This window comes from Parasteatoda tepidariorum, chromosome 10 (genome assembly GCF_982258835.1).
Source record: "Parasteatoda tepidariorum strain Cologne lab strain chromosome 10, Ptep-v5.0, whole genome shotgun sequence".
Lineage (NCBI taxonomy): Eukaryota > Metazoa > Arthropoda > Arachnida > Araneae > Theridiidae > Parasteatoda > Parasteatoda tepidariorum.
Window position 1 is genome coordinate 40,869,390 of NC_141764.1, and position 27,838 is coordinate 40,897,227.

Here is a 27,838-nt window from a genome sequence, read left to right on the forward strand (position 1 = left end):
ATTGCGGATCCAGCATTCCGTAAGAATGGCCTCATTCAAAATTGCATACGCGAATTTCTTAAAAGCAGCGAGAACCATTCACTAATATTACGAATACAGCAAGAATAGCCTCTATATTTTATTTCCTTCGCACTATTGGCTGCTTCACATCGATAACGAAAGCTAGAATGTAGTAGCAAAGATTTATTTTACAAGTGAAAGTTGTACTTCAACTTTCATTGTTATTTTTAAAAGTTGATGATGGTGTTGTGTAGATTTTGAGAATTTTTATTTATGTATGAAAATAAATTTTAAAACACAGAACTTGTATCTATAATGCTAATTCATAATTAATTTTTACCATTTTATAAGCTGGTAAAATTTTTAAAGTTCTAATTAGATATGGCGAGACGGAATGTGTCTCAAAACAAAATTACTACTGGTTCTTTAGAAAAAATAGTTGGTGTAAATTCTGGGAAAAAAACTCCGTTATATGATTATGATGTAAGTATATAGGATAAATAATGAAGTAACGTAAACCATCTGCGGATTAATATTATGCTATGAAAAAAGGAAATTGCTTTGTGCTCTTGTTTGCTATGTCAACAATGCAAGCGAATATATTTTATTTTGTGCTAAAATTACTATGATAAAGTTTAAGTTTTGCTCAAACTAGGGAAATTTCACATTTGTCTTAAATATCTCAGTTAGATTTGGAAAGATTTTGTCTGAGTAGGGACAGATATAACTGCCAATTATAAGTACCATATGCAAACAATTTTTGTCGCAGTGGTAATGGAATTAACAGCGTTGCAAACTTTTTGGGAAAATTATCTGTATCTTCTTTAGCATTAATATATTGCTTTGTAATTTATTGAAAATGAGAGTATTTTCTTTTATCCAAATATACAGAATACATGGCATAGTTAAAATTTGTTGAGTTAATCTAGAAAGACTGAAAGATATTTTAAAAAATATGATGAGACACAATTAAATGTCAGCATATTACTGGAAGCTATAAAGATTTTTAATCTATCACAAATTATTGGAAAGATTACTGTAGGGGTGCACAACCTTTTTTAGTGAAGTGCTACTTGACAAAGTATTTAGACAGACATGTTGACAGCAATTGTAGGCCGTCATTGTTATAAAAACATCATTGTTCTTGGCAATAAATTCTTCTAAAAAGTTAACTTTGTAATATATTTCAATAAAATTAAATTCTTTAAATGTTTAAAATTAGAAACTGCAATATTGATTACTCAGAAAAAATCAGAACCAATTTCTTAGAAAAGAAAATTAGATAAATTGAAATAATTTAAAACTATGGGAAAATTCATACTTTTTTTTATTATGTTACATAATACAAAAATCTATTTAAAAAGTTTGTCCATAGAATCAAATTTAAAAAAAAAAGTTCTAGTTATTAAAATAAATGCAAGTTAAATACTTTGATTTAAAGAAAGTTTATAAGGAGCAAAATGATTAAAATTTAAACGGAAAATAAGATTCTACATTTAGTAGGTAATATATTTTAATTTAAATTTTTTTTTTTTTTTTTAAATTAATTGTAATAGGCAGGACCTAAGAGAGGGAAGAAAAGGAAAGAAAGAAAACTTTAATTTTGAAGGAACTGTTTTTCTTAATAATAAGGAACTAGTATTAAGATACCTATTTACAATTTTTTTATGGCCAATACTTTTTGACATGGCACTTACTATTTACAATTAATACACTATTAACAATTAAAATTTACATTACTTTACGAAACTTATCTTTATTATATTTTTTCAGAGTTAAAATTTAATGCCATACAAATCATTTCCCAGCATATAATCATGAATGATATAAAATGGTATAAGAAGGTAGAAATTGGTTTAAAAAATTTCTTAATGGTTATTCTGCAATTTGCAAAATTTTTAAATATTGTGATAATTTTTGATCATGTGATACTTTTTTGCCCCATTAAATGAAAACTTAAAGATTTTATTTTAAGACTGTTGTGTAATTTTGAACATGCCAAATTCATTCTGAAAAACAGTCTTTTGACAGAAGCTGTTGTTGTGGGTGGTATTAAACATAGGGAAAATAACTTAATCAGTTTTTGGAATCAGTCCCTGATGTTGTTCTTCCTTTCCTGATTTTTAAATTGCTTGAATACAAATAGCGATGTTTTATTTTTAAATTGCTTGAATACAAATTGCTATATGTGATTTTTAAATTGCTTTAATAAAAACGTGATGCATGGTTTTGAAATCCTGTGAATACGAATCGAGATGTGTGTTTTTAAATTACGAGAAAAAAACTCACAATGTATGATTTTTAAAACTTGTAAATATGAATCACGCTGTGTGGTATTGAAATCTCGTGAATATGAATTGTGATGGAGGATTTTTAAATCTCGTTAAAGTTAATATGAAATGCGATGTGCAATTTAAATATCATGTAAATACAAATTACGATGAGTGACTTTTAAATTGTGAGAAGAATAAAAATGTATGATTCTTAAAATGCGTAAATATGAAGCGTGATGAGTGACAACCAAAAAATAGGTTGGGTGTGTGTTGTTAAATTTGCATGTGTTCATGGGACTAAAGTAATATGCACGTGTTTTGAATTATTTTATGCAAAAGAGATTGCGTTTAATATAAATTGCACACATGTCGTTTTTTTTTAAAAAAATTTTCTTCGTTAAAGGTGTTGATTTTGCTAAGATACGTAATTCCTTTTTAAGTTTCAAAAATAATTTCAAACAGAATCGAATTTCACAAGTTGTAATATTGTGTTAAAATATCAGGATATTCAAAATCACAAGTAAAAATGCAGCAATAATGGGAAAGAAGAAAACACTTTCGAAAAAAAAATTATATTCATGTTAGAATCAGCACAAATAGAGCTCGTGAAAAACAATTATTTTGATGCACGATTCAAAATTTTTGTGCTGTCAAACTATAGTATTAAAAATATCAGATTTTTTTTAAAACACTGGGACGATCGTAGTAATACCTACCAAAAAACTATCTAAATCCCTTTAGATTTCTGATGAAATTGGTGTAAATGAAGCGCGTCAAAAAGTGGTGTATTTAAATGCCGGATTTAAAATTAAAGTGCTGCAATAGAGTATAAAAAATATCGGGACTTTCTAAACCTTGCAGAAATATGTAACAATAATTACTAAAATAACGATTGAAAAATAATTTAATTTGCGATTAAAATCGGCACAATTAAACCACGTCAAAAAATGGTTATTTAAATGATTGATTCTTTACTTGCGATTTGTAATAATATCGTGCTAAAATATCGAAATTTAAAAATCCACGTCCAAATGGGTAGCAATAACTGCTGAAAAAACGATAAACAATCATTTAGATTTGCTAGGAGGTTTGCATAAATAAAGCTTCTCATAACTTTATAATATCACAATTTCAGAAACTATGTGAAATTGGGTAGCAATAACCACCGAAAAGTCAATGGATTTATGATGAATTCGGGAGACACAAAGAGCGTCAAAAGTGATAACTAAAATTCGAGATTTGCACGTCATAATAATGACGTATTAAAAATATTGGAATTTCCGAGACTGTGTAAATCTGTAGCCATCGAGAAAAAGTGATAAAAAAACTGAATTGATTGAAATTAGGTGGGTCAAAAACTAAAATGCGTAAATTTCAAATTTCCAAGTTTTTTATTTTTCAAAAAAAAAAACTGGAATTATTTAGAAATTTTTTTGTTCAGATTGCTGCTGCGGGCCATACAACGAGGGTTGGCAGGCCGCAGGTTGTGCACCCCTAGTATACTGTGACATATTTTCGAAAGAGTAAAAAGACTTATGTGCTTTGTTATATCAGCTTGCATTTACAGATTTTTAAGATAGTGCTAATAAGCAGAAAGTATTAATATTTTACACCTGATTGAAAATTTTATTATGATAAAATGTTAAAGTCTGTTTTTACGATGCTAAAAGTTTATAAATAAATTTTAATCCTCTTTTGTAATTTAAATGACCTTTATTTTATAGATGATTGTTGAATTGTATGTTATGTTTTAGGTAATACTTGGACGTTCTAAAACTGCTTATATAAGTAGCCAAGACCCAAATGTGTCAAGAAACCATTGTTCTCTGAAATATACTCCAAATGGATGGTTGATAAAAGATTTAGGAGTAAGTGTTTTGTATAATATTGTTTGTTTTGATTTAGTATTTTAATTCAGTCCCTAAAGATCAAAACTTTTATTTCTTTCCTATTGCAGAGTGTCAACGGGACTTACATTGACAATGTTCGAATTCCTTCGAATGAACATGTTCCACTCACTTCTGGCTGTTCAATATATTTTGGACCAAAGGAAGATGCACCAGAAGGATATAAATTTGAAGGTGCCAAAGTAAGAAAAATCGTTAATTACCAGTTTGTCTCTTTGAAACTTTTATTTTGAATTGAGACTAATTGTTTAACTGAAAACCACTATAGAAGTTCAGTTTTTAATAAGATTTGTTTGTATCTATATAAAGATAGTAGAACACTCTTTTTGCTGGTAAAAATTTTGAAACAAAGTAATAAGTGCAAATAAGCAAGTTTCAGGCAGATTTCTTTTTGTATTATGTGCAATTATCATCAGATTGATACTAGTCATTGATACAAGGTAGATTTATAACTTATTTTTAGGCTTTTTTGCATTCTTGTACTAGAAGCCAACTTTTCTTCATATGAGACAATGGAGACAATTTGTTGTGCAAGGAAATTTTTATATGATTTTGTTGAATTATCAATATCATTATATTTCAGTTGTTAAACCAGATTTAATTTATATGTTTTTGTGTAAATGACCAGCTGTGTTTTGGGGATTTTATTGCTCTATTTAGTTTACAGGCTTTAGTTGGTTTACAGGTTTAGCTATTAATTGATAAAATTTTTTTTTTTGTTGAACTTGCTATGCAAGCTTAATTAATTGATTTCAGTTTCAATATGTGTTAAGGGTGTTTTGCAGGCTTTTAATAATTATGAGTTTTCTTTTTGGAAACTCAATTTGTGATTTAAAACATTTTATTGCTTTTCACGATCAGTATATAATGTTTAAGCTGTTTTTTTCTTCTTCATATACCTTCATCAAATTGTAACTTTATTATTTCCACGAAAAATTAAAATGTTTCTAAATAAATAAACATAATCTTATATCTTTAATATCTTTTTAACATTCAGATTTATTATGTACGAAAAATTAAGAAGAAACTAAAGAACAATTTTAAAAGAAAGATTTGTCCTTTATTATTCTATAAAATTCTGTATTATGAATCTGAGAGCAAATGTTTGCACTTAAAGTTATAAGATGTAATTTGCAAAATGGTATTGGTCAAATTGCAAAGTGGTAAGTTAATGAAAGCGGAAGTGCAGTGTGAAACTCAGAAGCTGTGAGCTTTTGTTGGAACACTAACTGTTTTTTTCTCCTTCTATATAAAGTTTGTATTGAAGCAAGATATTTTTTGACACCTCTCTTATTTTAATTGTTTTAGGACTTAATTTTGATACTGTTAATTAAGCAGAATAATAATGTTTACATTCTCTTTATTTTACAGCTCTCAAATGGTGAAAATGAGCTGGGGAAAAGAGCTTCCCGTAAAAATTACTGTTCTCAGAAATCCTCTGACACTAAAGCTGTTAAAAGAAAAGCTTCTCCTACTGGCATGCCTCCCCAGAACAGCTCAGAAAAAAGGACTGTGATTGATGTGATTGGTGTTCCAGCTGTTGGAAACTCAAATCTCTTAGTAAAATCAAATAATCACAGCTGTGAAGAGGACGGTTATCACACTGATTCTTCTATATCAAGTTTAGACAGTTTAAAAACTAGAATACGTAAAGCCAATTCATCTCAAAAGAAGAAGGAAAAGCGAGCAAGATTCTGTCGGGAGGACAATTTAATTGGTCCATCCACTTCAACTGGTCTCTTTCGGCCAGTACCTGGTCTTGAAAGATTGCCTTTCCAAGTAAGGAATTTAATATTGCTAGTACAGTAGACATTCTTTATAATACAAACCTTGAAATCTGGTACTAGCATTTTATTGAATTTTGTGTTTTATAGATCAGTTCACTCATCTTTAAACTTACCTACTAAATATGGCAGTATTAGTGTGTAAAAGATCAATCTTAAAATGCTTTAACAGGGTTCCCACGGTCCTTGAGAGTCCTTGAAAGTCCTTGAATTTTTTTGTGCTAAATTTAGGTCCTTGAAAGTGCTTGAAAAACGTCTTAGGTCCTTGAAAAACTTGATAGGTCCTTGAATTTGTCCAATACTGCCGGCGGCCCTTTTTATAAAACACCCGCGGATCTTTCTCGTTCGTTCTGTTTTGTTCCCGAGCTCTCTCACGTGGTTTTAAATGCCACCGTATCTAACCGGGCCTAGCATCTTGGTGTCTGCCAAGCGCGCGGAGCACAGCAGACAATCAATGCGTCCGGGGCGAGACTCCACTTCATCTTCTGTCGTATATGCTTAGATCTTTTTTCTTATCGAAACTGGAATACTCTCGCATTTCGTAACAATATGTACCTTGTAGTTTTCAATAAATTTGACGTTTTACCATCCACACTTGTCCTTACGTTTGCGTCATTTCAAAACTTTATTGCGTCATTTCAAAACTTTATTGTAAAGTGTATTCGCAAAGGCACGGCTTTGTATTTGTGTTATGTAGTTTAGACTAGTTATGCCTGGGAGATCGATATCGCAAAAATGGAAGAATCTGCTCTGAAATCACACATGAAAGAAAGGTAAAACAAAAAAGCAGTCTCATGTCCTGAGTTCTCTTTTTCCAAAGACATCAACATCTAATTCATCTGGTGTAAATACTCCTTCAACATCGTGTGCCCCAAGTGAAACAGAAACTTTAGTGGCCGAGGTAACATTGTCTTCTTATCTGGTCAAAAGGAATGTGCTTGATGCTGAAATTCTCTGGTGTCTGAAGCGCATCACTAGTAATTATTCATATAACTCCATTGAAGAGATTAGTAAATTGTTCTCCAAAATTTTTGCTGATAGCTGTATAGCGAGACAATTTTCTTGTAGTGCCACAAAGTGAGCCTATTTGGGCTCCTTTGGATTGGCACTATACTTCAAAGGGATTCTTATAAATGAGCTGAAGAATGTTGATTGCTACACTGTACTCTTTGATGAGACGTTAAATCAGTCTCTACAATCTAAGCAGATGGACACTATGGTAAGGAATTGATAATAAAGTTTGCACTAAGTATCTTACCTCCCAATTTATGGGTCATGGAACTGCAGAAAATATTTTGTCCTCTTTTTACAAATGCATGGATGATGGTTAAAAGCTCTCTAAAATACTTCAATTATCCATGGAAATACTTCAATTATCCATCCTATGTCAATTTGAAATTCTATGAGAAGCTTCAGTGTGAATTAAAAGAGAAATATTCCCACCAGGTCATATTCATTGATAGTTGTGGATTACACATAACGAATAATGTTAAACATGGTGAAAATGGGATATGTTCCTTCTAATTTTTATTTTCAGAAAGAATTGTTGCTGCATAACATTTAGAGAAGGTTGTGTAAATTATGGATGAATAAATTTTATAATTTCAGAAACGATGTTTAATAGAGGAGAGGAGGGGGTTATGGAATAGTCATGGAATATGGAATACCTAAGATTTAGCTCTGTCTTTCATGCAGCCTTCACGTGAAAATACACAGGATTAAAGGATTTCACCATTAACACCTCATTACTATTAGTTATAGATTGTGCTGAAAATGATTTTGTGAATTAATATGTAAAACCAGTAGGGTTGTTTTAAATAAAATATAAATGGTAGTCCATAATACATGTACTCTCTTCTCTCTATATAGGGAAAGCATTTAAGTATTACATTTGAAATTAATTATTGCCACAACAAGCATTGTTGCTTCTTGTAAAATAGAAGAGAATAATTTTTAAAATTGGTCTTAGATTAAGGTACTTGAAAATTTTGTTGAGGTCCTTGAAAAGTCCTGGAAAGTCCTTGAATTTCAATCTCATCATAGAGTGGGAACCCTGTTTAAAATAATATTTGGTTACAAATAATTAAAAATATAAACTATGCATTTAAGTATTTATTATTTACAGTAATTAATTCAATGAGAAAAAAAATTGCATTTGCAATTTTCTGCATCATTAGAATTAGTAACAAACAAATTAATCAATTTTGGTTTGTTTAGCTTTTGAAATTTAAACCTCTTAGCAAATTGTGTAATAAATTAATAGTTCTTAGTTATAGAAATTACTTAATTGCAAGTTTTATTGCTTTTAACTTCAAAACTGGTGTGGCTTTTGCAGAATTGCAGCTTATAGGGAATTGCAGTTTATGGAATTATGTTATATAGATGTTCTATTGTATAATAAATGTTTTTTGTTTGTCAGTAATGATTGTCAAACCTTATATTTTGAATGATTCTAAAACTAAATATTTTTTAATACGCTTTTTTCTTCTTCGAACTACTTTATGACAGGCCATTGAGAAATAATATTAAATAAATAATTTTAAGTACTAAACAAATTATGAAGTAAGCATGTAAATAATTGGAAATTGAAAGTGTAACTTGTACAGTTGTATCCTATTGAGAAAACATAAATATATGATAAAATTTTATGGAAGTATTGCAATCAAAATTAGTTTTATGTAATTTATTATGAATCTTTATCTGTCTGAAAATTATAAGTTTCTACACAAAGTTTGCAATAATTTTATAATTAGATCATTTGATAATTGTGCTTGAAGTTAAAATTTACAAATAGGTGTTGATCACAAAATTGCTACAGTATTGTTAATACATTTATTATACTTTATTAAATTATACATTTTGAAATATATTATTATTTATATTTGTGATACCATTATAGGCATTACATATTTCCTGGGTTTTAAATTTTATAAATTTAATTTTTTTTAATCATGATTAAATTAAATCAGTTATTTAATTTTTTTCTCATTTTATGAAAAGCAAATATAAATAGTACCTTTATTTATTTTTTTTAACAGTCAATGTAACAGCTAACTCTTTATTCAATGGAAGTATATAACTTATTGAGTATCATGCAAAATGAATATCAACTTTTAAACAAAATCTTATCTTCTTTAAGCTGCTTTATTCTTTTACGACAAAAATGTTTCTGTTACAGGGTTATATTAAATTCCCCTGTGGCAGAATTCTTTCTGGCTTTCTGCGGCAAATCTCCTGTACCCCTGGGGGTGCGCGTGCCACACTGTGGGAAACACTGCCTTCGTCCAACCATTGGATGTTTTTAAAAAGGTTTTTAAAAAAGAAGAAAAGAAAAAAAATTGTCATTACATTTATGCTAAAAAATTTTTCCGCCTAAAATGTTGAACTCCTGAAGAGTATCTTTTAGAAAGACACCATTGTTAAGAACTTTAAAAGTAACTTGCTAAATAAAAGAATGTGTTGGATTTTTGCTCATTTTTTCAATCTAAAATAAAGACTTGATAATGGCCCACGATTGTTATGGCTTAACATTATTATGTATATTTTGAAACACAATACTTACCATATTTTATTTTGTATTCACATTTTGTATTCTTCATTTATATTGATCGATTCATATTTATTTTATATTTCTTTTCATTATTATTATTTCATTATAAATTTTATCTATGATATTATAATATTTCTTTTATTTTATGATTATGACCTTCAATTCTTAAAACATTTTGATTTTTTTTCTTCTCTTCAACTGTTAAAGATTCGTCATTATTTTGAGTTATTCTGACCCTGTGTAAAGATAAATTTTGACTATTTTTGAAAGACCAATTCTAAAGACTTGTAATTCAGATCAGTGGGATTTGCTTCTGAGTGTAAGCCTGCAAGAAATAATTATTTTATGTGAGAGTTATATGTGAAAGTTATGTAGAGTTGAATGTATAGTTTTTAATTATCCATTAAGTAAGCTATTAAATGAAGATTAAAACATGTAGGACACAATATTAAAGAAAATGATATTTTAACTACTGAATCTAGTGAATTTCAGGCTTTTTAAATATTTTTGCTATGTAACTTTTTTTTGAATCTTTAACTCCATTTTTAATTTAAGTGGAGTGATACCCCATGACAATTTAAAAAAAGAAAAAATGAATATGTTTTGCTATTTTAATAGAAGCAGTTCAATTACTTTTAATTTACATAATTTTTTTATCATCAGTGTTATCCTTTAATCAACTTCAATAAAATAAAAAAACTTACTGCGAGCGACGAACAATTATAACTAACTCTTAAATATCCTAATTTTAATTAACTTTTGAAACTAGTTTCAACCCTTTTGTTACCATTTATTTTGGCAAAATTTGTTTCAAAAGCACTAATTTTTTAAAAAATATTTTAATTTTTAAGAATTCTAAATTAACTATTGTAAATATCAGCATGCTTGAAAGTCAAATGCTATGACATAGCGGGAAAAGTGCGGCTGTGCAAAGCAAAAAAAAAAAAATTCTCATATCAATCTCTGCAAGATTAAGATTGGGAATGTTTGACTATACACCGAAGAGCCATTACATTTTGACCACCCTGCTAATAACATGTAGGACCACCTTTAGCCCTCAAAACTGTTAGCACCTGCCATGGCATTGATTCCACAAGGTGCTGATAGGTAGTCTGAGGTATCTGGTATCAAGCCCTCACCAACTGGTCCTGCAATTCCCTCACATTGCGAGGGGGTAGTGGGACAGCCGGAATTTGGTTATCCAAGTAGAACCACAAATGCTCTATTGGATTAAGGTCAGGTGAATTTGGGGGCCAAGACTTGACTTGAAAGTCTCTGGAATGTTCTTCGACAATTTGACCCTTATGACATGGTGCATTATCCTGTTGGTAAACACCATCCCCCGCAGGAAAAACTGTTGCCATGAATGGGTGAACCTGGTCTGTAACTATGTTCAAGTAGCTTACAGACGTCAGGGATTTTCCTATGAGGATTATGGGTCCTAATGTGCCCCATGAAAACATTGTTCCTGGGTGAGAAACTGTGAAAACCTAGGCGAGCCCATTGTTATAGATGGAGGGTGGTCATAATGTAATGGCTCTTCGGTGTATATATATTTTTTTAAATGAGTAATACTAAAAATTTTTCTTTGATGTTTACAAATATTGACTGTGGAACAAACTGGAAGATATTTGAGAATTTTGACTGTTTTTTGTTTATAATGAGAGATATTAAAAATATTTTCCCTGGTGGTGATAAATTTCCCCTGAACAGTGTTTGCGCATTCGTGTAATACAAATCTGCTTTTAATACAGAATTATTTTGCACAGTAGCTCTTTCCCTTCATATTAATTATAATTTTAATAATAGAAAATTAGCAGTTACAAGGTGCTGGGTATGTATTCTACTTTGATTCCTATTGATACTGATGCATTATATTATTGGAGTCAATCAGTGTGGCTTATGCTATAAATGTGTTTCTTCTTTGTGGTATAATTAATTTTTAATGAGCTTCAAATAAACATACTTTGATCACTCACTTTAGGAGAATTCTGACAGCGAAAATTCACAGAGCCTTTTGAATGATGATATTGCTGATTGGAATTCAGACAGTCAGACTTATAAGAATCAAGATTTGAAGAATGTTAGTCCTGTGAAGAAATTCTTGTGTTCCACTGATTTAAATTCAAGTAGTGTGGCTGTACATTCAAATCTTCTTAAAGTCTTACAAAAGAAAGTGAATGACTTGCAGAAGACTATCAAAACTTTAAATTTAAAATTTTCTGATACTATGAATGAAAATGCAAGACTAGTTGAAGTAAGTTATTATTAGTGTTTTTTGCTTGTTTGGTTTTTAATGTGTGTTATATTTATTGTTTATCAAATAATTTTTATAATATACTTTTTAAATATACTCATTTTTTTTGAAAAATGTTTGCTGTTGGTGGTTTTGACATTTTCATTTTTAATGCTTCAAAATGTTCATACTTTTTTTAATGTAACCGTATTTAGAGCTATTTCTTCCCTTTCCATTAAAAAAACAGTGGTATGAAGGGTCATTTTTCTGGTATTCAATTCTTGATTGGTAGACGTTTTTTGTATTAAAAAATTAGAAGTCTTTTGTTGTTTGCTAGACCATTTGTAGGTGTAAAATGGAAGTGAGGTTTTATATACATGACCAGAATGGAATATTGAGTATTGTCCAGTAATAGAGTTTATGGCGTATTGATTAGGGTAATATCTTAAAGGTAAAGAATTTTTTTTTTGTTGATCTAACTAAAAAAAAAACTAAAACTAATGGCTTTTTATCCTTCTTTCTTATTTTTTTAAGTATTTCAAAAGTAAAAATCTTTAAAATCACTGGTTAAAAGAAAAAAAAGATAAATTAAAATTACAATTAAAGTAAAATTTTATTACTTTGTATTTTGCTAGTAAATAGTGTCAAAAATATTGTAATGCTAAAAATTGCTTATAAGTAAACTATAAATAAAGTAGATAAAATTTAATTTTTATGTGTTATCTAGGAATTGTTACTGTTATTTATACAGGTGCAATGAAAGTGTTTTTTTTAAAGAATATGCTGAGAGGCTTTTCTTCCTGCTCATAAAGCTGTAGTTACTTCATGTTCGTCATTGTTTTTTTTTTTTTTTTTTTTATCATTTTGTTTATAAAATATATAGTATTTATAATTTTATGTAATAACGCTTTGTTAATGTGCTATTCTTACCAAAATGAACGATTGCTTAGATTTGAAAAATTATTAAATATACTTGTAAAAAAAATAAAATAATAAACTTAGGAATACAGTTTGTGGGACTCAACGTAAAGAAATAAATGAGAAGTGATTTGATTTTGCTAGTTAATGATATAAAACAATGACCTGATATCATTATAGTTAGGTTTCATGGCAGTATGATGACATAGGGACAATTGTCACCAAATGTTCTATAAATGTCGCTAAAATGATATGCATGGGCAACAAAATTTTCGCCATGAACTTTGTTTGAAAATTGCAAAATAATAACGAAAAATAGTTACTTACTTTTTTTTTTTGCATCAAAATCCATGCATTTGAAAAAAAATTTTGTACTAATTTTATTCTAAGCGTAGGTTAGGTTTCAGTTTTAAACTTTTTCAAATGAGTAATGGAAAGTGCCTGGTTCAAAAAATTTTCAGTGTTGAAATTTCAAATTTACTTGTTTTGCTACACTCTGCAGTCGTGTACTGATAGTGTAATTGTTCATCAATAAAACATAATTTTTTCCTCTTTTTGCAATCTTTTATTAAAAATTTTTAGTATAATATTTTGTTAATTTTTACTTTCTGTTTTCCTCATTTTTTTTATTTGGTCTCAGCATTTTAATCTATGTTGAATCTGTTTACTAATATTATGTAAACTTTCTTTGCACTTAATTTTAATAAATTCTAATCTTTAATCATTATGGGGTAATGATACTAATTAGTTTTAGAGTGTTATAGATAGTAATTAATTACTTTTGATGAGTACCTTAACATGAATTATACAATTGTGAAGTTTAATATTTTTTTCTTCTCAAGTTTGTCTACCATATTAATTTTTTGGACCAGTAAATGAATTTCCATTGTTAGTGTGAACCCTAATTATTAGCAGTGATATCATTATTGAAATTTATCTCTTTAGTCTTTTATATTTTTAAAAATTTCAATAAAAATATTTAAGTGTGTTATAAACCTAGCAACAATCTCCCTCTCATTTTTTATATTTTATTTTAAATCATGACTGGCCCGTTTGGCATGGCATAGATCGGCCTGTATGGTATTTTTTACTTACTAGTTCATCAGTTGATATTTCTCAAATGAATATTCGTGCCAAGAATTTTTTTAAAATTCCATTGTACTTGTACATTTTTGTACACACTTTCTTAATTTCAAAGTCTTAAGGTTTGGTGTAAAGTTAAACACACAAAACAGCAGCAGCTTAAATTTTTTTTATACATTGAGCTTACTTTTACCTAACTTAAAATATTTTACAAGACTTCTTTCTATTCAACTATGTGTCATTATTATTAATAAACTAGTTAGAAATTAAGATTTATTCTTGTTATAAGTTCTAATATGGGATAATCTTAGAAATTAAGATTTATTCTTGTTATAAGTTCTAATATGGGATAATCTTACTTGATTTAAAACTTCATTTTCTTCAAAGATATGCAAATTGGAAATAACAATTGACATGATTCAAGCATTCAAAAACAGAAGACTAAATTCAAAATTTGCCGATTGTTATTTCCAAATTGTATATTTTTGAAGCGAATGAAGTAATATCTTATTGTTTCAGTTTTTTGGGAATATGTATTTAATGGAATGTTCTTGTTAAAGGTTTTGAAATCTAAAGAAGAAGCTGAAATAAATGTGAAGGAAGATTTCAAAAAACTCTTAGAAGATGAACTGATTTGTAATATTTGTACAGAGCTGTATATAAAAGTAATTGTTTAAGATTTTTTTTTTTTTAAAAAAAGAAAAGATTTTGTTTAAAAGATAAGTTTGAATATCAACAAAGTAACAGCACTTAGCAAAGTAATAAGTTAAATGAATGACGAAACCAAGTTGGAGAAATAGCATATTTAAATTTGATAAAAAATTATGTTTTCATAATTTGATTTTTTATCAGATAAGCATTCCAATTTGTCTGTAAAACATGTTATATTAGTCTATATTATGTTATATTAGTCTGTTTAAACATGTTTTTGTCATTTTTTGTTGTATCGATATCGATAAGAATACTAACTATTTTAGTTTTTAACATCTATGAATTTTAGCTCTAATTATAAAAATATTAATTAATTGAAAAGCACTTAAAAGCAATCTTATTTTTCCCTGTGGTGGCTTATGAATGATTTTTTATTTTTTAAGTATGAAGGTTGTATTATACGTTACGAAGAAATCTGAATGATGATGCTTGTAGTATTGAATGAGATTTTTTTTTTAAGACTCTTTTGTTTAATTTTTTTAAAATAAGTTTCTGCTTATCAAGTGGTTTCATAAAATAAGTCTCGTGTGGTTATTAACTACTTCTATTTTAAAGTTTAACTTCAAAAGAGATCAAAGTAGAGTTGTTTTAAGTTCATTGCACATCTGCTCTCACGTTTGCATGTGTTACTGTCCCGTGTTCTTTATTGTTATCATGCATTAATGTGTTAACTATTTTTTTATATTTTAGAACGGTGGTTTCAAAGTTTAGAACTTTTTTTTTCTGATATTGAGTATGAAACCTGAAATCAAATGTTAAAAAAAGAGCTTTTATAAAATTTTCGAAGGAATTTAATTTCTTTTTCTGATTTTGTTGATCCAATTACCTAAATTAATATATGAATTTAATGAAATAGGTTATGAAATTTAATTTTTTATTGTGACTTACCATATTTTTTGAATTGTTTTAGCCAATAACCTTGGGATGTTCTCACACATTTTGTCAACATTGTATTTTTGAGTGGAAGAAAAAGAAAAAGCAATGTCCTATGTGTCGAGAAAGAATTGAAACAGAAACTACTTGCCTGTTTTTGGACAACTTTATAAACAAAGCAGTAGAGAAATTGGATCCACCTAGTTTAGAGAAACGTCTGGAACTATTGAAAAAAAGAGAAGAATCACAAAGTAAATTTAAAATTATTTTAAAATTTAAAATGTATTGTTTTCATTCTTGATTTTTTTGTATTAATTATCTATATCTGTAATCACGAAGAAAAATAAAAGCTGACATAATTACTAATGCCTGTAACTTTAAGTTGATTTTCTTTTTAGCATTTCCATTGCCTTAAATTTCATTACCATAATTATGCTTTTCATGGAACCTAGGAGAAGAAATTTTAATAGTTCTTAAAAATGCCACGGCATAAAACAATTTACAATTGTTGTAAGTCTATTTTTACTAGCCATAATATCATGAGATATAATCTAATTCTTCATTTTTAATAAACTAAGTATCTTTGGCAGTCATCTGCTTGAAATTAAAAGTTATAAAGGTATTATTTACTTTTAAATATTTCTTTATCTTTTTTTATAGGAACTTACATTATTTATTAATTATCCTTTCTTAGCATTCTAATTAATTTTGAATTCTTAGCTCTGCTATTATTTTGATTATTATTCCAAACTAAAAGCTCTGGCTCATAAAAATATTGCAAACCTTAAAAAATTCTTTAATTATTACTAAACTGCTGTTTGTAGAAAATGCAACACCATGAAAGAATCATCAGAATCAAATGAAATTTAATGCAGAAACGACTTGTACTGATACAAATAAATGATGAAATTTTCAAAACAAAAGAAACAAATTAAGCGTCCGAAATCAGTATTTGGTGCAGCCACCACGCGCTGCAATAAGTGCTGCTATACGACGTGGCATGGAGTCAAACAGATGTTGAATATCTGCTTGAGGAAGAGAATTCCATATCGCTTGTATGCGCAACCAAAGTTCGTCTTTGGAAACTGCAGGACGCGGATCACGAGTGAGACGCCGACCAACCATATCTCACACGTGCTCAATAGGCGACATATCCGGCGAATAAGCAGGCCAAGGAAGAAGTTGCATGCGTTGTGCTGAACAGAAGTCTCTAACAGTCCGCGCAACATGTGGGCGTGCATTATCCTGCTGAAAGATAGCTCCAGGGATGCCTTGAAGGAAAGGAACGACTTCGGGCTGTAGCACTTCACGGACGTATCTGTTGCTATTGAGATTACCCTCAATTCGTATCAAATTGGATCGTCCATGATACGAAATCGCACCCCAGACCATAACTCCGGGTGTTCGACCACTATGTCGTTCAATAATACACTCAGGAAGGAAGCGTTGACCGGCATAACGTCTAACACGAACACGGCCATCATGGGTCCACAAATTGAAGCGTGAGTCATCTGAAAAGACAACTTGGTGCCAATCAGCTCGCCAGTCTCTGTGCTCAAGAGCCCACTGCCGACGCAGCCGTCGATGATCCGCCGTGAGGGGAATCCTGTATAATGGCACCCTTGCACGCAATCCACGGTGCAGCAGACGACGACGAATTGACGAAGCCGACAATTGTACACCTGTAGCAGTAGACCAATGTGCTGCCAGCTGCCTGGAGGAAGCTGTGCGATCATTCACCGCCATGCGGAGCAGGTGTCGATCATCGCGCTCTGACGTCACCTTCTGTCGTCCAGTGCCTGTTTTTCGAGTTGTTCGGTGCTCGTCGGTCCACTGCTTCCAAACTCGCATCACTGTAGAACTGTTCCGCTGCATACGAGCTGCTATTGCGCGATAGGAAAATCCTCCTTCTCGAAGGCCGATTATCCTCCCTCGTTCAAACTCCGTAAGTTGCTTGAATTTCTTATTCTTCCGTCGTGGAGGCATACTCAGGTCTCACTAAACGTTTGCCACTAACAAATAATCATAGACTATTTTCAACGTCCCGCTACAGCACTTTATTTATACGCTTTCAGCATCAATTCAGAGGGCGCTGCGCGCGCCACGCACGCGCGATGGCTCTGAAACTTTATTAATTTGCATAATATCCTATAATTGACATTTGCTGCGAATTTCATTTGATTCTGATGATTCCTTCATGGTGTTGCATTTTCTACAAACAGCAGTTTACATTCTTCTTATATTCTGTCTGGCATTTACTCATTTGGTTATTAATTCTCAGTTGCTTCTTCTATTTATTCATATATTTTTGCGGGTAAATAGTTGTAATGAGGATTATTGCTTTTGAAATACATCCAATAATGTAACAGCAACAAAAATATATTTATTAATATTTAAAACAATAAACAAAACAATTATGAAAATATTAAGGGCCCTCAGCGGCCAAAATACAGAAATGTAAAAAGATACTCTAATAGAGGAAAGACCCAGGGCTAAAGAGAATAGAAGGGCTAGTTCACTCCGCTCTTAGAGCTGAAGCTACGATTTCCCTCCTCATGACATCACTGTGTCCACAGATCTCGGAGAACGCAAGCAAAGATATGATAGCTTTGCATCTTTCTCTTTGTAAAAATAAGTTAGACTTTTTCTGGTTATTAGCTTTCAAACTTTACGTAATTAACACATTATTTCCGTTCATAAACATAGTTCAAAAAAACTTTCTTGGTTATTATATTAAAAAAAATACCATTTTAAACTTATAAAAATGTTTTACTAGTTGGCGAAAATGACACTATAAATACTTTATTTTAAAAGTTCAGTTTTAACTTTAATTAAGAAAAATGAAAGCATATATCGACACTTTTTTTTATCTACATATTCTTTTATAACGATAAGTTGAGTTAAATTTAGAATCCCTGATTTTAAAATATGTCGTTAATAGCAATTTGTTCATACTTAATCATTAGGAAACATCAACCTTAAACGCTAATTACTGAAACAAAATAATAATTTAGGTTCATAATGACATTAGAAATTTTACAATTGTTTATCGATATTTAAATTTACGATGATAAATATATAGATATTCAAATTGAGGAGAATATATTTAAAAAAAAAAATCATAAATATTTAGAATAACTACATTAAAAAATATGTTATGAAATTAGGACAATTTCAACTATATACTATATATTTTATTTTTACTTATATTTTAAATTTCTTTGACTTTATCCATTTTTTAATTCTTTTCACCTGCCTTTCTTTTTGAAGTAACGAGGCGTTTCTATTTAGATAATGAATTTTTATAAAAGTTCTTAACGACAGAATAAACGTATTGCTGTTTTATATTAGCTGTGTCATTTCGGAATCCATTCTTTACATAGTTGTTCATTTCAACACGCGGAAAATTATATTTTTTCCTTTTGTTTTTGTATCAGAATTTTTGCAAATTGCAATCGCGCAAACTGGCATTTCGGTAATAGTTTTAAATTCTTGTAAATTCACTGCAAAAACTGAGGAAAGTCATTATAGAAAATAACAAATGTCTTAGAATATCTCACAAAAAGAAATGATCCAATATTAGTTAGAGTTAGTAAGGCCGAATGCTCCGTTCTTGAAGTAAAAGTGCGAGCTTTGCGCCAAAGTGACGTCACTAGAGAAAATCGGAGGATTGGCGCGGCAAGAGTTACTTCAAAGGAGTGAACCAGCCCTTCTATTCTCTTTAGCCCTTGGAAAGACCAGCCTAACGAGCCGGCTCCTCTTCATCTACTCTTCTTTAATTTTGTTCGTGATTAACTCGGCCTCTAGCGGTGAGCCAATCACTACAATTGTAAAAGGTAGGTTTTGTAGGCAGATTGTGCAAAATAAATGCTTTAATTTTATTCTATTAATATATGAATATAATTTTTTCCACTAGTATTTTTTTTAAATTTTCCTGTGATCTAATTATAAATTAATATGATGAAATTCTCAGCATGTGAATATGCCTGTCCTATTGGTCAATAATAATCTAATTTTGCAAATTTAGTAAACTCATTTATTTTAGTTTGGTACTTTTCCATTGCTTTTGCATCATTTAAAATACTATTACCAAAAGTTAAGCATAATTCATAAATATGGAAAAGTATAAAATTATACCTTATGACATCAGTGTAAGATAATTTCAGATTATTAAACATAACTTTGCTAACGTATGTTGAAGAACTTCTTTTTTTGCTATTCTAAAAACACTTAGGGGAGAGTTGGGTAGCCCCGCCCACTTAAGGAGTATTGCTTATATTTCTGTACAATATTGAGTAATAATCAATATTTTTGTATGTTTCTATTGTTTTATCATTTAATTATATAATGTAAAAAGAATAGTTTAACTCAGATCTCGAAAAACTGCCCGTATGCTCGTCCTTGGCTGTCGAAAATTCCCCGTGGACAACAAATTTCTCGAATCCAACGTCCGCACGGACGGCCATTTTCCCATTAATGTTCGTGATATATTTTTAATTTTTGTTATCTTACAAGAGTCTAGCTCCTCGCTTCTAAAATGACCCTCTAATCTCGAAATACAGCAACATACTGCGCATGGTGGAATTGATGTTTTCTCTGTCTGGGAGTACTGCAGCGGTTGAAAGGGGCTTTTCAGCAATAATCTTACAAAAAAACACATTTCGTACTGGTCTTAAACAAGAAGCGTCAACCGCAATTATGAACATCTACCTAAGTGAAAAACCTCTTTCAGATTTCTGTGATGAAATTTCTGTAAATCATTGGCTTGATTGTGGAACTGGCAAACGTCGTATTTGATTCATTTAAAAAACGCTGTACCATTGGATAAATTGACATGATAATTGACAGATAACTTGACCTTTATTATTTAAATTATTTCATTAAAGAAATACTAGGTTTTACTATTAGTAACCTAGTACTTATTTTATTACCGTATAATGTTATCCTAGTATTTGTAATCCTAGTAACTACTAATTCATTGTGCAATTTATATAATTGTTAGTAATAAATAAGAGAAAATTATATTTGTATTTATTTAGAAGCGACGGGTTAGTTTCAAAGGAGGGCGGGTACATTGTTGGACAAGCCGTCCTCTAGGACGGGTAAAATTTCTAAGTTTTTTCGAGCCCTGGTTTAACTTTAAAAAATAGAAATTTAAAAAATTTGACTACTGTATTCAACATATTTTCAAAACTATTGTTTACCATGTTACCAGCTGCAGAAATACTTGAAACTTTGAAAATAATATTTTTTTAATATAACAATTAATGTCCGATGGCCCATTTACTTGAAAAAATATTCTATACATACGAAATTGACAGTGGGCGGGGGTTCCCGACACTCCCCTATTCATTTAAATTTTCAGTTTTTAAAAGTTAATATATTTTTACTTAAATGTAGTTATATCAAAAATTATAACATCCATTGGAAAATGACTTCAATCTTTGGCAAAAATATTTTCACACAATTTCATAAACAGAACTTAGGCAAGAATGTAAAATTTGACCCTTGATTAGGGAAAACATAAAACAAGAAAATTGAAACAAATAAAAAGGTGTTATTTCTAAAGATTTTAAATAAAATTCTCTTTTTACATTTGCTTTTCATACGTATTTTGAAAAATAAAATTCTTTACAAGTCAAGTTTTTAGTAACCATGTGTGTTTATAAACTATTTTTAATTTATTATTTAACTTATTTTTTTTATTAATTATTTTTTAATTAAAACCTTTGAAAAAACATGGCATACACATTTTAAGTTAGTTACATCAAATGTATCAATAAATCCAAAGCTTTTTTGTTTCAAATATGTAAATCATATTTTAGTACATTTTGTTTCATATATTAATAAACACACAATTTCCTTATTAAATATAAAAATTTTGTTAAACCTGATATTTTTGTCTAATTTTTATCACTTCAAAATGTATTTTATTTTTATATTGTCAAAGTTTTTTATGTTTGCTTTTAAATTTTATCTGGAACATTAAAGCTTCATATATTATTCTGATTAATATTCTATAAAGCTCATTTTAAATTTTATTTTAGAAAAAAAACCAAAGCGTAAAAAATCTAAAAGTAATAATAGAAGAACCAGTAACCCACCAGAAGTTGCTGAAGTTGACAGAGAAGATGAAGTAGAATATCTTCGATCACGAATCAGTGAAATTCAGTCTTATACAGATGACATTCAAAGTTATGTTGATGTAATTGATGAACTGATTAATGATAGAATTCCAGACAGTGGAGAAAATAATAGTCATGCCTACTTTGGTGGATTTGGGCGTTGTTACAATTGCGGTAATAATAATTCTTTAAACTCTGATTTTTGTTATTGATTTTTTTTTTTTTTTTTTTTTTGCCAGAGTAATATCATTAAAGCACTATCATCTATACTTTTTAAAAAAAAATAGGTATTTCAAAGTCAAATTTTTTTCAAATTTCAATATAAAGGAAAAAAACTTTCATTTTATTTTTAAAACTAAGAATGTTGCCTGTGTGTAAAAAAACCTTAATACACGTAATTAAAATATGTTTGGCACTCTTCACTTGAATTATAGCGGTGATCTGCGGACTGAACTGTTGAAAGTAAAAATATAAGTTTAGACAGAGCAACTTTAAATACTAACCAGTGTAGTAACAAAAATTTCTTATTGGGAAATTTAAGAATAAAACTTTTTAAACATTTTTTTTCTTTAAATATGGTGTTCTCTTTTTCTGAAATATTTACTATATTAAAAGTAAGTTATTGTATATAAATATTATTATATATAAATGTTATTATATATAAATGTCTACAAGTATAAAAAAATCTCAATTTTGAAATTTCAATTTTATTGCACAGCAGATTACTCGATTTTAAAAGACAAGTGCTTTTAAAACCTTTGTGATATTGAGTTAGTACATAACTGATGAAAAATTTTTGTTTACCAAGCATAATTTAGAATTGAATTTTTTAAATTTTCTTTGATTTAAATTAATTTGTTTGTGGTTTGATGCCTGGCAAATTGGCTACTTGTCATTTATATAATATATATATGAAGGTTTCAACCTAAAAAATAGCTTTCTTTTTATTTATTTACGGACGTTTGTAATAGTTATATAGTAATGCTAACAATTTTAGTTTGTTAGAAATATTAAGTATTTTCAGGGCTCCTACAGGTCTGGGAGAACAGGAAAATCTGGAATTGTCAGGGAATTTTATTTTGATTCTAAGATGCAGGGAAAGTTGAATTTTTAAATTTTTTTTAATACTAAAACAGGGTTGCCACTCAAATCTGGAAAAAAAAATTCATGTGTTTTCCCTGTACATGTTATAGCAATATATTACGAGGAAACAACAATTACTGTGCTCTTGTGTGAGCTATATTGGACTAACTATATTTATTAGTTTTAATAGCTGGGAAAAGAGCTGAACATACTTCAATAATGCTATGAGAAATGAAATAGTTTAGTATAACTGAAATATCATGGTTAAATATCCCATAGATCAGTGGTGCGCAAACTAGGGGTCGCGACCCCTGTGGGGCTCGCTAGAAGTTCTTTGGGGGTCGCCAAATTTTTATGAAATGCATTATCCCTGCATGCTGCATACTATACAGTGTACATATAAAGAGTGAAGCGCCGTCACTCACTGTTTAATTGCAATTTCATGCTGTCCACTCTTTCTTTGACCGTAATGCTTAATGTATTCTCTATCTGGCTATCCGTGGAAAAACAATATCCCGTTTTATGCAAGAATGCCATCAGAGTGTTAATACAATTTGCATCAACGTATTTATGTGAAACTGGATTTAGCAAACTAGTTTCAATAAAAACTAAATACCGCTCGCGTTTAAACCCTGAAGATGATATGCGAATTGCAATTAGCAACATACATCCAAACATCGATGAGATAATTAGAAACTTGCAGCCACATACATTTCATTAAAGGGCAATTACTGATTTTTGTGTTATACAAAAAGTATTTTCTTAAAATTATAAATAAAATTATTATGAGTCAAATATGATGTTATTCGATGAAACGAAAGAAATGCTCAAAATATACATCGTATTTGTGGACATTTATCTCTAGGGGTCGCCAAAAATTTTCTCTCTACAAAAGGGGTCGCAGTCGAAAAAAGTTTGCGCACCACTGCCATAGATTACGCTTTGAGTGGTCACATTTTTTAAAAGACCAAAATAAAAAAACAAAATTCCCTGTATTTTCCCAGTTTGTAAAGAAAAATTCAAAATTCCCTGTTATTTTAGGTGATTTTTAAATTCCCTGTATTTTCCAGGTTTTCCCTGTGGAGTGGCAACCCTGTAAAATTCCCATATAATATAATACCTGTAAAATAACCAGTCTTAGAATTTCCAGAAACAATTATCAGTTATTTAAATAATTCTAACATCTATTACTATTATTTGTTATAAAAACTCACTTTTTAATAGGCTTTTCCAAATTTCCATCCTCATTCAATGATATTTTTCTGCTCTCAAAATATAATATTTGACATTATAAAAAAGAAAAATCAAAGTTTTCCAATGAAAAATTGCATGGTACAGTAGGGAACCGATTATCCGGAACGGTCGGGACCATCGCCATTCCGGATAACTGATTTTTCTGGTTTTCTGAATCGCTACAAAAAGCCGTTTTTTATTGTTAAACCCAACTAAAAAAAAATATTTGGAAATAATCTTAAAAATAAGAAAAAACGATGAAGTAATACACTAATGATTATTTCCAAAATGATGGTAAGGTAAACATCTTTAAAAAAAGAAGGAAAAATCGTAAAATCTTATGAGGGAAAATTTTTTTTTTTAAAAAGGCGAGAAAATTTATTGAATTTCGTTCCGGTTTTCTGATTTCCGGATAACGGGTTCTATACTGTATATATAATATATAGTCAGAGTTTACATGGAAATTTTCCTGTAATACTTTGAAAAATCAGGTAATTTTTTTTCTTCTTCAGAAATTAAGTGGGAACCCTGTTTAGGTATAATGTTTTTAAATAATGCTGATACACTGTAGCAGAGCTTTGATTAGTAAATGAAAAAATAAATAAATGAAAGTAAATAAAAAATTTAAAACTAAATCTGTTTTTAATTGTAGAATCATGATTCTTACGAACCCTGTTTGTAAAAATGTATCATAAAAATTCATTTCTCTTTGGTATTGATGCTTATGACTGTAAAATTTATTTCCTTATTATTAATTAAAAAAAACTTAAATGTTTTTTCCCTTTTTTAGGTCGACTCGGGCATTGGGCTGACGATTGTCCTCATTAGAAAAGAGCTAGTTATTTATAACCATTCAAAACTTCTTTGGTGTAACTATGTTTCGATATTAGTTGGTATTGCAACCATCTTTTTCCTCCTTTTGTATATGTTTATCATTATAAAATTTTTTATGTCAAATGTTTATTTCCTTCTATTTTTTGAAAAAGTCTTCTGATATAAAAGTAGAATACTGTGTTTAAAAATAAAGATCTTAGTGTTATTCTTTAAAATTGTATTTTTGTGCTTCATTTTTGTATCATAATAACAGCAATAACTAAGAGGTAACATTAGAGTTCACACTGTCTTTATATTATTCTAGTGGTTTTTTTTTAAAAAAAAAGCTGTGTTTAATAAGTTGGAAATATTAATAATTACTGAAAAGTCACCATTTTATTATTCCCTTTAGTCAATATTTTTACAATTTAAGTAAATAGGTTGAATTTTGTTGGTGGTATGTATATGATATGAAAACCTAATCATATGTTTTGCATTTTAGTTTAAAGCCAGTCTCATATAAATCAATTCAAGATGGCATTGATTTTTCATAGTTATTCTCATTTTTTATGATATAGTTTGTTGCTAAAATATTAGAAAGTAGTCACTCATGATGAAGTTAAATATAACTAAATATTTATTAGTTTTGTTATAGTTAGCATAACAAAGGGACATATTTCTGAGTTAATAATAGATTTTTTTTATAATTAATAAATTTTGAGTTTCATTTAAAGAACTTATTATTCTTATGCATTCATAATTTTCAAAATTTCCTAATGAATTTTCGGAATGGGAAATGAAAGGCTTATAACTTATTTTTTGACCAGTAAAAATAGCGAAGACTAATGTTCATCTCTTAATTATTATTTATATCTTCTTTATTTGCAAAAATTAATTATTTAGCTCTAATAATAGCTAAATTACTAAAAATAATGTCAAATTAGAAAAATGTTTCCAACTTTGTGAATCATCTGAAAATTTTATTATGGGTTTAAAAATTAATATATCTTAAAATTGCTAATTTTTTGTCCACCTAATGTAATTATGTAGTTACAAGGTGTGGCATGAATATATAAAAATATTTTTAGTTTTTGTGTACATGGCAAAATGAAATGATTTCATAGCTTGTTCTTCTAAACAATGTTTTGATACTGGCTAATTAAAATTTTTCCAGGAATATAGCTTTAAACAGGTTTTTGAACAAAATTCACAATCAATATTCAATATAAACTGGTTTCTAATCAAAGTAGGTTTCTAATCAAACTTTTAGTTAAAAATCATTTTTTGTGTAGAAATATTATCTGGTATTATTTGACAGAATTGGGACCCATATAAAAAGATTTTAGTAGCTGAAATATTTTGTTATAGCTATTAAGGCACCAAGTTTTTTTGTCATAAAAAAAGTACTTGAATAAAGAAAGAACAGTGTACTCTGGATTACCTTTTAAAATTTTGATTAAATTATCTTTAGTTGCTCACAAAGTGTTGTAATGATTTAGCTATTATCTAAATTTTTAATACTTTATGTGATCATCGATAAAAATCTAACTGGTGAAACTTCTTTTCCAATTTCAGAAAGTTACTTATAAAATTTTACCAGTTATTTAATGTTATTTATTTTAAAACTTAACCATACTATACCTCAATCACTGCTGCAAATCTTGTCAGTCTCAATGTAGGTGTATGCAATTGAATAACATTTCTCTTGAAATAGAAATAATTTAAAATTACTGTAAACAAATTACTTTTTTCATTGATTTCAGATGAAATATGTTAAGCATGATTGATTTGTATACATTAATTATAAGGCATCTAAAGGCTAATATAACTTGAAATAAATCCATAATAAAAAATTAATGTAATACAATAATGCAAAAACAATTCCATTTCGAGTATTTTAAAATATATCATTAAGAGAAGAAATAAATAAAAGGAAGTTACTATTAGAGAATTTGTCCAATCATCTAAGATGTTAGGACCAAAATTTCTTACATTAGTGTTGACAATGTATACAAACAACTAATATCTAAGTTCATTTAAAGCACAGTATTAAATTGATTCAATACTATTATAAATATCAAGCCTAGTGCCAATCACTTCAAATTATAATAAATTGCTTTATATATTAATATGATTTCTAAGTAAGGATTTAAAATATTAATTAGAATAGTAAACTGTGCAATGTTTGCAATAGCACTCTCCTTTTATGCTTTGAAACTTTAATATATTTAGCTTTGTTCATTACTTTGAAGATTATTTTTTATTCAAATAATATGTAGATTTTCTTGCCCTTTCCATTAAACTGTGTATTTAGACCCTAATAAAATTTTTCTTACTTTGTATATTTGTTTCCTTTCATATTTTTTAAAACTCTTATAAAAGAGACTTAATATATTTTCTTATAATTATATTACAATTTCTAAACTGATAAAAAGCAGAAAACTTTTTTGTTAACCAATTTTGGCCAAAGGTGCAGAAACATGCCATTTCAATAAGTATTTCTTTAGTAACATCGTGACATATTTTTTGCTGATTTTAATTTTCCTGCTATTTTTAAGGGTTCTGAAAACATTGATAAAATATTAGTAATCAAATTTTCATACTACGCTAGTTTTTAAACTTGAAACGGTATATTTTTTATTAATTTTATTTTTCTGCTATTTTCAAAGGTTTTGAAGACACATATAAAATATTAGTAAATCAAGTGTCATAGGCACATGTAGTTGAGAAATTTTCTAACTACATTAGTTTTTTTTAAAAAAAACTTAAAACGGTTATTGACAAATTTAGATCTTTTGAAAATGAATAATTATCCCATTTGAGATTATTCGTATGCATTTATGATTAAAGTTGCAAGATCTGTAAATAAAATTAATGTCATAAAAAACTAAGGTTTAACTAAATGATTTATCCAATAGTGTATAGAAGTATCATTTTATTTCTTAAATATTTTTCAATCGCAGAACTGTTTTGTATCTTAATGAAGGTACTCTAAGAATATTCAGGAAAATGCCACATTTTATAAAATGGGTTAACTGTTAGAAACAAAGTTTTTTCACAGTATTTGTTTGTAAGAAATGAGGTTCTCTGGTGATTTTCAGGTACAAACCTGTTTTCTTCTGTCACAGTGTGATCAAGACAAAAAATCACTTTTTGAACTTACAAGCAATCCTTCACACATGTTAGAATATTCTGGTATAAAATTATAGCATTAACTTTAGCTTATACAGGAGCAACAATAACTGCGTA

General features: G+C 28.9%; 1 protein-coding gene across 1 annotated transcript; it reads left to right on the forward strand.

The window, feature by feature from the left end:
• Positions 1-26,931, forward strand: LOC107441523 (E3 ubiquitin-protein ligase RNF8). The gene is made up of 9 exons (XM_016054811.4): positions 1-483; positions 4,028-4,141; positions 4,231-4,362; positions 5,552-5,959; positions 11,499-11,771; positions 14,312-14,416; positions 15,373-15,586; positions 21,383-21,634; positions 24,567-26,931. Exons 1-9 carry the CDS (start codon positions 382-384, stop codon positions 24,602-24,604), a joined length of 1,638 nt encoding a protein of 545 aa, XP_015910297.2. The 5' UTR covers positions 1-381; the 3' UTR covers positions 24,605-26,931.
• Positions 26,932-27,838: the final 907 nt, after the last annotated feature.